A 13,015-nucleotide genomic window follows, 5' to 3' on the forward strand; every position below is an offset into this window, starting at 1 on the left:
ACCCCCAGGGTAGGAGTCAGCACCACTTCTCTTGGAAGTTGGTTCCAGATCCAGTATCTAGACCAGGGGTGGGTAAAATATGGCCCAGGGGACTGGATTTGTCCTGCCAGGCCATTCTATCCAGCTCATGGGCCCTTAAAAATTTAGAAAATTAATATTTATTTGCTCCTAAGTGCCTGTCAAAGATGACAGGAGCCAGGGGCAGTAGGACCCAGAGGAAGCTGGTGGCAGGACCCAGCAGCAAGGTCTGTCTAGCCCTGTCCTCCCAACCAAAAACCCCTGCCTAGCAGAGGCTTCTGGTCTGGGATCATGGGGATCTTCCTACTTCCCTGCACTGGAGAGGAAAATGCAGCCCTCAACAGCATGCCAAAACTCTGTAAGCAGCCCTCCACCTGAAATAACTGCCTGCCCCTAGTCTAGACAATACAATTATGTAGACAGAACCCAAAAGAGTTCTCTTGTTACTTGTCTTTTGTTCAGAGATGAGATATAAGTACACCAACAGAAAAACTCCTGCCAGCTGACGCAGTGTCTCCATTAAGGGGCTGTACAAGCATAGTAGAGGCTATGATGGTACAAAGGATTTTCTTAAGTAAAAGTGAACTGGACAGAAGGTAATACTTATAAAAGTTTAGCACACCTGCAGGTCCTATAACATCTGTTCGATTAAAGCCACATTCAGATAAGAATCTAGGCAGCTTAATGTATGGAAATAGCTAGGTCTCAGGGTATTACTCAAAGTTTAGGGAGAAAATAAAAATATAAAAATGAAATAAAACTATCAGAGGTTCTTGCTCATTAAGTTTAACTCATTTTCCCTTACCTCTTAATAACTGTGTTATTTCCAAACTTCTGTTTTAAGCATATCTGAAAACCTGCTTTATGTCTGGGGCACCACACACACAACAGTGCATAGAAGCAACATATATATGAAATAGTTCTAACAAAATCAGGATTTTTATTGGATGATAGTTTAGTTTTAGTGGATGATAGTTTATTGGACCAAGTGCTTGGCTGCAATAGGCATAGGCAAGCTTTTGAATGCAATGCATTTTTCTTTAGGTCGAGCAAAAGGGCACATCTCTAGGGGTTCTGAAGAATAAACAGTACATGTCCTATCACTGGAGCTTCATGTAACAGTAAAATTAGATAAATGCAGTTTTAGATTTAGTCTATACTGCAATCTGTACACACACACACAGTTTAGATAGATTAAAAATATAAACTTCAAACATAACCATTAATACAAAAGCTTGTGTGAAGTCATTTCAAAGAAGCTACTTCAAAGCTAGAGCTTAGTTAGCACAATGGTACAATACCTTGAAAAACAATTCTTGTTTCAGTTAATTACCTGATCTGTTGATGTACGTTGCTGAACTGCATCATGGCTCACGGAGCCTTTTTTGGCTTGTACCCTGCCAGGCGGGGGGGGAATTACACCTGAATATGAGGCTGGATTATCAGCATCTGAAGCATACGAGGCTGTATGTCTCGATTCTTGTTCATTCTTTGACACAACAAACCTAGGAAGAGGGAGGTCTTTGACTGTTAAAAAAAACACAAACAGGAAAGGAATGAATAGTAGAGGTATTTTTAACCATATAAAATTTTACTGCTTAAAAATTAAAGTGTAGTTCTAATCTAAAAGATATTATGAGGTTTTGCATCTGTCTCAATTACTTAAATAAATTTGACATAATTTACAAACTCAACCAAAGATCTGAAAACCCAACAGATTTTTTTGGATCATCTACCACTAGTTTTAAGATTCTGCAGCACAAATTCCATCTTTATTATATGTATGTGGCCACGCTTTATGATTGTGTTTGTAAAGTGAGAAGAGTTTGTTCCTACAACTCTGATTTGGTTGTTAAACTGTACTGAAATGCAAGCCAAAATAGAATCCAGCTCATTCTCTCAGCTGTTTTGTTGTTTGTTTAATTCTATTCAGATTTAAGATGGTCTCCAGCACAATCTCTGGGCATGCTTAAGAAGCTCTTCAAGTCCCTGTACTCAGGGTGCATGACCTGAGAAATAAAAAAGTTAAAACCCTCATTAAAGTGATTAAATACAACTAAATACACCAGAAAACAAAGTGAGAAGTAGCATCACTTTAGAAGCCATAGTTGTATTTATTTTTCAGACTAAGAGTTAAGCATTCTTTTATATTACTACATAGGTGGCCAATAAGCTATTTTATTGGATATTAACTAAGGGCATTTGGTGATAGTCTTTAGCAGTAAATTAAAAGTTTAAATAATCTACACCTGCAAAATTTTTATACCAAACTAAATCCACAGCTTTACTACAACTCAGCCTGAAGCACACTTTTTACTAACCAGCAGGAATGTTATCTAAGTCAGGGATGTAAATGGTTAAATGACAATTATATTTATACCCTTTATTGCTTACTCTTTAGTAACCTCCAGCAAGAATGGCCCCGGCCCCAGGGCTATTCCTGCTGGAGGTCACTACAGTAAGTACAGTAAAAGTTCTGTTATCTGACATCTTACAAGCCGGCATGCTCTGCTAACCAGCATGCCAGCTTGTAATATAAAGTGAAACCAGAAGTGCCCACCATGGCACATCCGGTTTCTCCGAGCCCTTATTGCTTGGGGCAAAGCAGCCTGTGCTGCCGAGCCCTCACAGTCCCGGGGTATAACAGGCTGTGCGGGACCCACCTCCCTGTCGCCGATGCCACAGGAGGGTTGGCAATGCCACAGGAGGGGCAGAGGGACACCCCAGACGCGGCGTGAGAAGCAGTGGCCGGGACTGCTCAATTAACCGACATAGATTCATAGATGTTAGGGTCGGAAGGGACCTCAATAGATCATCGAGTCAGACCCCCCTGCATAGGCAGGAAAGAGTGCTGGGTTTAGATGACCCCAGCTAGATGCCTACCTAACCTCCTCTTGAAGACTCCCAGGGTAGGGGAGAGCACCACCTCCCTTGGGAGCCCATTCCAGACCTCGGCCACTCTAACAGTGAAGAAGTTCTTCCTCATGTCCAGTCTAAATCTGCTCTCTGCTAGCTTGTGGCCATTATTTCTTGTAACCCCCAGGGGCGCCTTGGTGAGTAAAGCCTCACCAATTCCCTTCTGTGCCCCCATGATGAACTTATAGGCAGCCACAAGGTTGCCTCTCAACCTTCTCTTGTGGAGGCTGAAGAGGTCCAGGTGCCCCAGTCTCTCCTCATAGGGCTTGGCCTGCAAGCCCTTAACCATACGAGTGGCCCTTCTCTGGACCCTCTCCAGGTTATCCACATTCCTCTTGAAGTGCAGAGCCCAAAACTGCACGCAGTATTCCAACTGCAGTCTGACCAGCGCCCGATAGAGGAGAAGAATCACCTCCTTGGTTCTGTTCATCATGCATCTACTGATGCACGATAAAGTGCCATTAGCTTTTCTGATGACTTCGTCACACTGACGACTCATGTTCATCTTGGAGTCATATTAGTTTATCTGGCATCCCCCATTCCTGAGGGATGCCGGATAAGAGAGCTTTTACCGAATATGCTATTGGTTAACCGTTTAACCGATATAATTAGAGGAAGTTAAACAGATCATTTTAAAACACATTTACATACCTAACTTAAATCTACCGTTCAGACAGCTATACCGTTCATCTGAATATTGATCTCATTAGTGCACTTATCAAATTAAATTCTGCAGTTATTTTTTGCAAAGTTATTTGCAAAGTATTCTTCTAACACCAAATAATTAGAAGAACAGGCCACTTATTACATTATTTTTACATAAATTAATTTTGCTCATACTCATGTATGTCTTTCACAGATGTTATTTTTGTAGCGCTACAAAATTTGCAACACTACAGAAAATAGAGCGGCATGGGCAGGCACATATGAACAGCCCCTTGGCTGAAGGGTACCAATATTTCCAGGAAGGCGCACACTGAAAATATTGAGCAACAGGGTGCTGCCGCTGTATGAATCTTCCCGAAGCTTGCCACCCCACCAACAGAGCCTGTCAATGAGCCAGAAACAGCTGATTGAGACCACCACTGCCACAGCATTCCCCAGGCCCAAGCAACCTTTAAAGTTTTGCTGTTTCCTTGATCAGCTGTTGCTGGGATCTTTGAAGGGCACGCAGTCAGTCAAGGCCTGGGGAGCACTGCAGCAGCAGCATTCTCTGATTCTGGACTGTTTGCCAGCCCTTCAAAGATCCACACTTGCAGGCAGCCTGAGATCTAGTAGGGCAGCCCCCAGGCCTGGCTACACTTTTTACCAAGCTCCGAGGCTGGTGACAGAGCCACCCAAATCCTGCTGATCAGCTTGCTAGAATCTTGAAAAGGTGCAAGGGCGGTCTGGGACTGGAGATCACTTGCCTCCACAGTGTTTCCCAGTGCAGAATTGCCATTCTCAGTACATAAAAGGCACACAGGAAGCTCAGGACCAGAGCATGCTGGTAGGGCACAGATCAGTGGGATCACGCAGAAGCAGCTTGCTAGAATCTCTGACAGTTTGCAGCAGACCAGATATTAGGCAACCAGCCACTCTTGCCCTCTCCTACTTGAAGCAGCGGGTGGGGGGAGGGAAGTTTCAGACATAAACTGAAGTTGCTTTAATGTCTGGCCAGTCATGACTTGTTGCAGGGAACTTGTATATACACTGTCACAAATGTAACATCTGCCAGAGCACTCCAGTACCGCCTGTGCCACAGCTGCCATGGTCAGTTCCCATTCCCAAATGTAACTCCACAGTTACAGTCCTAGCCCAGAACAGACCCTGCTGCCTGCACACCCTGCAGCTCTATCCAGCAGGTCATATGCATGTTGTACTCCTGCCAACACGCAGTCAAACTTGCTACTACTTTTTTGGCAAGCTAGTTCAGTTTTTATGAGGGCTGGCATGTGTCAGAGCCTAGTGGTTGAGTGCCTCGGCACAGTGGAACTTTCTAGCAAAAGGCACGGTGAGATTTTGTACGAGGGAATTTCTCGGCACGGTGGAGAACCCCGGCGTGGAAAGGTTCCCGCCACTCATATGCAAATTCACACATTACTATTGGCTGGTTCTAAATTATTCCTATGTGGCGACTAGCAATTGGCTCGCTAGCTGTATAAAAGGTTGGAGCAGTTTCCGCCCAAGTTGGAGAACTCCGTGCCCAACTCGGAGCGAACGTGGCGGACTGATCAACCGCCGCCGACTCCCCGTCGCTGACCGTCCCGACATACCCCCCCCATGTCCTGCATGCTCGTGTTCAGACCCGTTAGAAAGATGTCTCGTCTTATCAGAGCTCCTTGGTTAAACTGTAACGGACCTGAAGTTTGAAGTTAACTTTCTTCCTACGCTGTACATCTCGACAGTGTAAGTAAAGCCATCTTTGTTTGAACCAGTACACGTTTGTGCCTAATTCTACTCCAGCAGTCGAAAGTACCCATCTGTACGTTCTGGGTTTGTGGCCACAACCCAGCCGACCCTTTCCCGGATCCCCCTCGGCCCCCACAGCATGCTACACTATGCGTACACATGACTAAGGCCCTGGCCATGAGTGCCTCTGAGCTCTGATCTCTGTTCCTGTCCCCCAACAGTTACATGGCCAATGAAGACCATGCCATGTTGGCATGAGATGCCTGCGGATCACTTACACACTGTACACTGGTGGGCTGGGGCATGTAACATGAGCACTAATTGCTGTGAGTGCTTAGTCTTAAGTACCCCAGACAACGAAGAGTAGCAGCAGAGCTTCAGGATATGCCAGACCACCTTTGTGAAGATATCTAACTGAAATGGTCCCCATCCTCACATGACAGAGTATCAACATAAGGGCACCCTTCCTCATGGACAAGCACATCACCACTGCCATCGCCACCTGGACGTTCTCAATGCCTAGCAGTCTCCAGTCCGTCACCAACCAGTTCCATGTGGGCAAGTCCACAGCAGGAGATGCAGTACAGAAGGCATTCGTAGCTATACGGTGGGTGCTAGCACCATGCTTCACTCTCCTTGCCAACCCACAGGAGGTTGGTAGCAAAGGGAGAGTGCTACCACCCTTGTAGAGACTTTAAAAATTCTGGGCTTGCACCTTGGCACAAGCCCTCAGTCTTGCAGCCCCAACACACACCCCCTGGAGGAGCCAAGCACAGTTAATAAACAATGCTTCTGTGGGACTCTGCTGCTTCCACGGCTTCGTAAGTGATGCTTAACAGTCCATTCACCCCAGCTGCAGCCTTTTCCAATTACAGCAGCCTTAAATTACACTCAGCTGATCTTTGAGCATGCACTCAACCTGAGCTTGTAGATAAGGCTAGAGATGCTGATGGGATACAAACAGATATTAATAGTGAATGAGAAGCAGATTTGCAAGGGAGATTCAAGCTATGTTTTCCAGATGATGGTACAGGACTGAATTCAAGGTAATTTGCCACTGTGATTCAGTTAGAAGAATTGGCAAAACAATCATCAGAGGCAACTCAAATTGGGCAAACTTTGGAAATGGTTTGAAATCCGCTTTCATGCAGACTGCAAAGGACTTTAAATCATGTGCCTGAACAATGACGACAGCACTCACTGCCAAGTCTGTGTGCACTTGGTTCTACCTCCCCGGGGCAGCTGATTTTGGTGTTAGTCACAGACTCCCTGTAGCCATGAGGCAGGGGGTGAGGAGGAAAACCTTCTGGGATGCTGGAGGACCAAGCCACTCCCTGTCGTGCCAATGTGTTATATGTGGCGCTAGAAATGTCATATTGCCAAGAAGTTCCTGTTGAAAAGAGGCAACATTTCACAGCATTTTTGCCACATTTTTTGAGTGACAAACTGCTTGGACAGCTCTCTATTTGCTTTCTGCAGCACCAAAAAGACGTATCTAGCATTAGAAATGTAATGCCTGTCCATAACCCCAGAGTGATGCTGGAGCAACACCTTAAAAACATCTAAAGCTCAATTTGCTAGGCATCTTTTGAGCATACATTTGCCTCTTAGACACCTGATAAAGGTGCAACTGCAAGAAAACATATCCTCCTCCATCCCTGGCAAGCACTACATGCCCCCATAAAAGAGCACAATGAGAGGCATAAAGCAAACATGAATCTGAAAATGAGACAGATTGCTGTGATAAATTAATTATATGTAGGGTAGTTGGGTATGCTGGTTAAGAGCTTATGGGGTATAGGATAAGCTAGAGACAACTGGGAAAGTAGAACAGTATGGGGAAGTGGATCTATAAATACCGCAGATCAGAAGGGATTTCTTGGTTAGGCAGAGATTGGGCTGTGGGTTACCTGTAAACAGAAGTAGATATGGAAGGCACTATACCATGATTCACAATAGTTTTGGTGTTGCTTGATCTTATGCCTTGAAAGGAAGAGGAACAAGAGCCTGAGCCCCAGCCCAAATCTTACCTCAGCTCAGTCCCGTCCTAAAGTCAGCTTCAAACACTGTTTAGTTTACACCAGTCTACCTCCCAGATATTCTAAGTAGAAAAATACAGCAAACATCATTGCTTTGTTGTTTGTTTGTTTTTGGTGGGGGGGTATTAATACAATAATTTTTAAAGCACCCATTTGAAATATATATTGTTTAAGAGATACTTTTGTGAGGGAAAAGCAAGATTAATTGAACAGGAATAAAAATAAGCAATTAAAGTCAAGACCTAGTCAGCTGTGGCTGGATCACACTATTTATGGGAGATGTCTGATGCCAGGTCTTAGGGGTTCTCCAAATAAAGAATAAGTGTATGCGCCCTACATCTACACCATCTTTTCTGTATCAGTCTTGGGGCAATCGCACCAAATACCTCTCTTCCAGTATGAAAACTTAGGAAAGACTGAAGGTGAACCAGCAGGGATAGGCTGGAAGACCTCTCTCAACCTCTGCAAAGCAGAGCTGCTAAAGCCCTAGGCAAATCCATCTGCATCCTTGTGGCACATCTAGTCTTGACTGTAATGGTTGAGGCAGCCAAGGCAGTTAGGGGACTTGATCCTCCCGAATGGTGCCTGTAGTAGATACCCTAACAGTGCTGGACTTATCTTAGATAGCAGGATGTGCTCACTATAGCAGTTAGGGCAATGGTGTCCCTGAGTGGGGGATTGCCCAAGAATTAGTCCTGGGGCTGGTTTTGTTCAGTGTCTTCATCAACAACCTGGAAGATGGTATGAAGTGCAACCTCAGCAAGTTTGCAGATGACACCAAGCTGGTGGGAACAGTAGATACACTGGAGGGTAGGGTCTGGACAGTATCAGGGGTGACTGTGCTACCTAAACTGTTACCTAAGCTTTTGGGGGTGGAATCATAGGGAGACTTTTTTGGTGCCTTTTGTTGAAGCTGCATGCAGTGCTGTATTTACGACCTGCACAGAAGTGGAGGAATTGAGATAACAGAAGACTGTACTAGCTCTACTAACACAAGCATGTTCTACTGACATTGCTGTTGCTTTATACTGCTTCTCAGTAGTAGCAGGTGTAATGGATGATCCACTATGTATATAAACTGCACTACATCCACTGTTCATGCCACAGTAATGTGGGCATTAAATCAGGCATTTGTCACATAATGGTCTTCTCCAATTTCTGCTGCTCCAGAACTTTAGCTATGTAATGAAGCAGACAGCTCCCTTTAATGCCTCCACCTTGTCCTCATCTTGGTCAAAGAGGAAGGACCAAGGGTGACTGCCTAGGAACACACACTGTAGATCGCCTTCTATGATGAGATGATTGGTTCTGTGGATGTAGGGAGAGCAGTGGATGCAGTACACCTTGATTTTAGCAAAGCTTTTGATATGGTCTCCCACAACGTTCTCACAGGTAAGCTAAGGAACTACGGGCGGGATGTATGGACTGTAAGCTGGATAGAAAACTGGCTACAGCATCAGGCTCAGAGGGTAGTAATCAATGGCTCACTGTCTAGTTGGCAGTTGGGTTACAGTGGACAAAAAGCTGAATATGGGACAGTATGTCCTTGTTGCCATGAAGGATCCAGGGAACTACATATAGTCAGCCTCACCTCAGTCCCTGGAAAAATGATGGAACAGATCCTCAAGGAATCCATTTTTAAGCACTTGGAGGAGAAAAAGGCGATTAGAAACAGTTAGCATAGATTCACCAGGGGCAAATCACACCTGACTGCCTTCTATGATGAGCTGACTGCCTCTGTGGATGCAGGGAGACTGATGGAAGTGGCATACCTTGATTTTAGCAAGGTTTTGATACGGTCTCCCTCAACATTCTCGCAGGCAAGCTAAGGAAGTATGAACTAGATGAATGGACTGTAGTGGACAGAAAACTGGCTTGATCATCAGCTTCAGAGGGTAACAATCAATGGCTCAATGTCTAGTTGGCAGCCAATATCAAGTGGAGTGCCCCAGGGATCAGTCCTGGGGCCAGTTTTGTTCAATGTCTTCATCAACAACCTGGAAGATGGCATAAAGTGCAACCTCACTAAGTTTGCAGATGACACCAAGCTGGTAGGAGTAATAGATACACTGGAGGGTAGGGTTAGGATTCAGAGTGACCTAGTCAAATTGGAGGATTGGGCCAAAAGGAATCTCATGAAGTTCAACAAGGACACAAGTCGGTGCAGCTGTTTGCAGCCTGCCCGCTACTTGCTGCAGTTGCCCAGAGCCCAGGCTGGCTACAAACAGCTGCACTGGGCTCTGGAGCCCAGGCACCAGCTCTGTGCCAGGAGCAAGGGAGACACTGGGGCTGCGCTGCCTCAGGCCCCTCCCCCACCACCCACTCTGAGGCATGAATGCACGTGCCGGTACAGAGCTGATGCCAGAGCCCGGCGCAGCTGTTTGCAGCCTCCCAGCTGCAGCCAGCCCGGCTCTGGGTAGCTGCTCCCAGCAGGCAGTTGGGATGCTGCAAGCCCTATTGGGAGCAGCCTGGCCTCCATCACTGGCAGCAGCTACCCAGCCCTGCTGTGCCAAGCAAAATGGCCTTGCATATCGTGCTTGGCCCACGGGGTTTGCTAACCCTGATCTAAACTGTTCTCAGTGGTAGTAGATGATGGAACAAGGAGAAAGGGTCTCAAGTTGCAGCAAGGGAAGTTTAGGTTGGATATTAGGAAGAATTTTCTCATGAGGAGGGTAGTAAAACACTGGAACAGACTACCCAGAGAGGTTGTGGACTCTCCATCCCTGGAGGTTTTTAAGACCCAGATAGACAAAGCCTTGGCTGGGATGATCTAGTTAGGGATGGACCTACTTTGAGCAGGGGGTTGGACTATATAACCTTCTGAGGTCCCTTCCAACCTTAATATTCTATGATAAACCACAAATGCCCCCCATTTCCAGATACACAACCAGGGTATACAATAACTGATGTTGCATGGACTTTCAAGAGGAACTGATGGCACAGCCCTGGAGGTACCTGGGCAGGGCAGAGAGCAAGGTCCTTTTTGTGCAAGAGATGTGCACAGGAGTCAATTCTTGCAAACATTAGGCATCAGCTTCAGCCAGGCTTTGAAGGCTCACTAGGGTCCCACAGCCTGATGCTGAAGTTGGAACCTTAAGCCTCAGAGTTGACAGATTAATTTTTAACAGGTATTTCAGTAAATGATGGTATCAAGCCATACTGTACGCATGTGCATCAGGGAGGGAAGGGGAGTAATATGATGTGCATCTTTAGATAATTTAACTGCATTCTCCATGCTCCACTCTAGTTTTAACCTCCCAGAAATCACACACCATTCAAAATGAAATCAGAGATTACTCATTCTATTTCCACTCCCTTGGCTATGGGATGAAGACAGAGTAAGATGGAACTGATTAATAGGGGTGTACCAAAAGAGATCTTCTTGGCCAATACTGATAGCTGATTATTCACCAGTCATATTGGCCGATATCGATTCAATAACTGATTTATGGGAGCACAGCCCAACAGCATGCATAGCAGCACCTTGCAGGTAAGTCTGTGGAGGGGAAGCGGGTGAGGGGGAGAGGAGGGCAGATCAAAGCCCCCATGGTGAGGGAGGGAGTGGGGCAGGGGGCACTGCCCAGCCAGAGTGCTGAATAGGACCCCAGGGTGGGAGCAAGACAGAGGCATGGGCAGCTCATTCAGGGATCAGCGTCCCAGCACTTAAACTAAAGCTTATCAGATGAGCTTTAGTCCAAATGCCACTGCCACCATTTTTAAGTGAAGGGACAATTTTAGGAGTGGAGCTGAGTGAGACGAGGGCAGATGTGAGCTGCCCACTGTGGGCTGGGGACTTTTCAGCCTGCTGCCTTTGCCCTGGGAGCCACATGCTGGCCATGCCACATCCCCAGCCTGTCTGTTGGTGGGAGGCACAACTCGCCACCCCTACTGCTGCTGGGTGGGCAGGGGGAGCAATGCAGCCAATGCGTGGCTCCCAGGGCATGCAGCAGCAGGGCAGCCAGTTCTGAGCCCACCTCTCAGCCCTCCTCTGCTCCTCTGTTCTGCGCCTAAATCTAGGAGGGCATGTGTCCTCCCCCAAGGGAGGTGCATGCTGCGGTGGGAAGCTGTCCCCCGCCTCCATTCTCACTCCCCCCGTGCCCTTTGGACGTGCCACCCACAGCTGTCCTGCTCTGGCCCCGGGGTCCCATTCACTACCCTGGCTGGGCAGCATCCCCAGTCCCAGCCCCACTCCCTCAACATAGGGGACTCAATCTGCACCCCCCCCACACACACCCCTTCCCCTTCACAGACTTACCAGCAGGGTGCTGCTCTGCACATTGCTGGACTGCATTCCTGGCCACCTGCAGCTGCATGCATGCACGTGGCATCTGGGGGCCCTGGCCATAAGGCTTATTGCATTTATCAATACATTATCAACCTGATAGCTGATAATGTTAATTTTCCTTTTATCAGTGCTGATCCAATATGGCATTGATATATTGGTGCACCTCCACTACTTAGCTAGTTTAGAAATACCTGAGTATTATTCTGAACATGCCTGCTATGCATTAACAGTGAGAAGTTTCATGTTTTTGCTTAAAACCATTACAAGAAGAAACCCATGCCACCCCCCACCCCACCCCTGCACAGGCTTTTATGCCCCAGGCTCTGCACACCCCTACGGACGACTCTAACTGTCCATGTGTGGACAAAGACAACAGGTGCTTATTGTATTTATAAGTGCTGTGGATGCACCTTTCAATATCTGGATCCTCCAACTTCCAAGGCAGCTGTTCATTTGGAGGTCACTACCCTTTCAGCATGGTAACAGTTGCAATCCACAACTCACCCTGAAAAAGCCCTCCTTCACAGCATGCAATTTGCTCTCCCAGCAATGTATTTATTTATCCTCAGTGCCCCAAGAATGCCCTCCTACTGTTAATTTGGTCTGTCATGCTCAGGCACAGCACTCAAGCCCCTGGACTCATCAGGACCTCCGAACTATCACCTTTGTCTCTTCAACCGAGAAATGCAGGTGGCAGGCAGCTTCTTCTACTTTGAGCTACTGACTACATAATAACTTTTAACACTACTTTGTAAGGCAACTAAACAAGATGCAGCTGCAAGTATATCTTGTTTTTTGTTTTTTTTTAAGTAGGCAAAGGTCACTGGATCAAATGGGTATAAATATGCACATGCCAGTTATTGTTAGGTGTGCAGAAACCCACGTTTGATGCAGATGCAAGTGTCCTGGATCTCTAGGAGAGGAAGGAACACAAAACTGACATAAAAAAGTACTTTATGGCTGAAAGTCTAAGGCCTTATTTATCCATGTGACAAAATACCTTGTGGCTAGAAGCCCTAGGAGAAGCATTTCTTGCAATGAGAAATTGTAGATAAAATCCATATTATTTGGACCTACCTAAACAGAGCTGTTCCTACAAGCAATCCATGACCCTTCTCTCTATACTTTGGAAGATATCTGCTGCTCCCTGTTTCTGTCCCATTCCAGAAGGTCTAAATGTTACTCTGGACTGCAAACAGGTGAAGGTCCGAGATATATGTTAACTAAATAAAGTGCAGATCCATGTAGGTATCACCCAATACAGGACAATAGCATGTCCTGTCATTAGGGATAATCAGTATGAGAAATAAAAGAAGAGAAAAGTACAGGGAAAGAGTTATTTCTAGGAAAGAAGGGCTTGTGTTGG

At 46.2% G+C, this 13,015-nt stretch overlaps 1 protein-coding gene across 13 annotated transcripts in view; it reads right to left on the bottom strand.

Moving 5' to 3' along the window:
* Positions 1-13,015, bottom strand: part of REPS1 (RALBP1 associated Eps domain containing 1) — a 97,176-nt gene that overhangs the window by 58,252 nt on the left and 25,909 nt on the right. For all 13 annotated transcript variants that reach the window (XR_009455159.1, XR_009455163.1, XR_009455164.1 and 10 more), the window contains exon 3: positions 1,352-1,545. Coding sequence is in view for 5 of the 13 variants with exons in the window: in XM_014605555.2 (XP_014461041.1) it covers positions 1,352-1,545 (194 nt within the window). In the remaining 8 variants the exon portion in view is untranslated. The remainder of the gene's footprint in view (positions 1-1,351; positions 1,546-13,015) is intronic.

Source organism: Alligator mississippiensis, chromosome 1 (genome assembly GCF_030867095.1).
Source record: "Alligator mississippiensis isolate rAllMis1 chromosome 1, rAllMis1, whole genome shotgun sequence".
NCBI lineage: Eukaryota > Metazoa > Chordata > Crocodylia > Alligatoridae > Alligator > Alligator mississippiensis.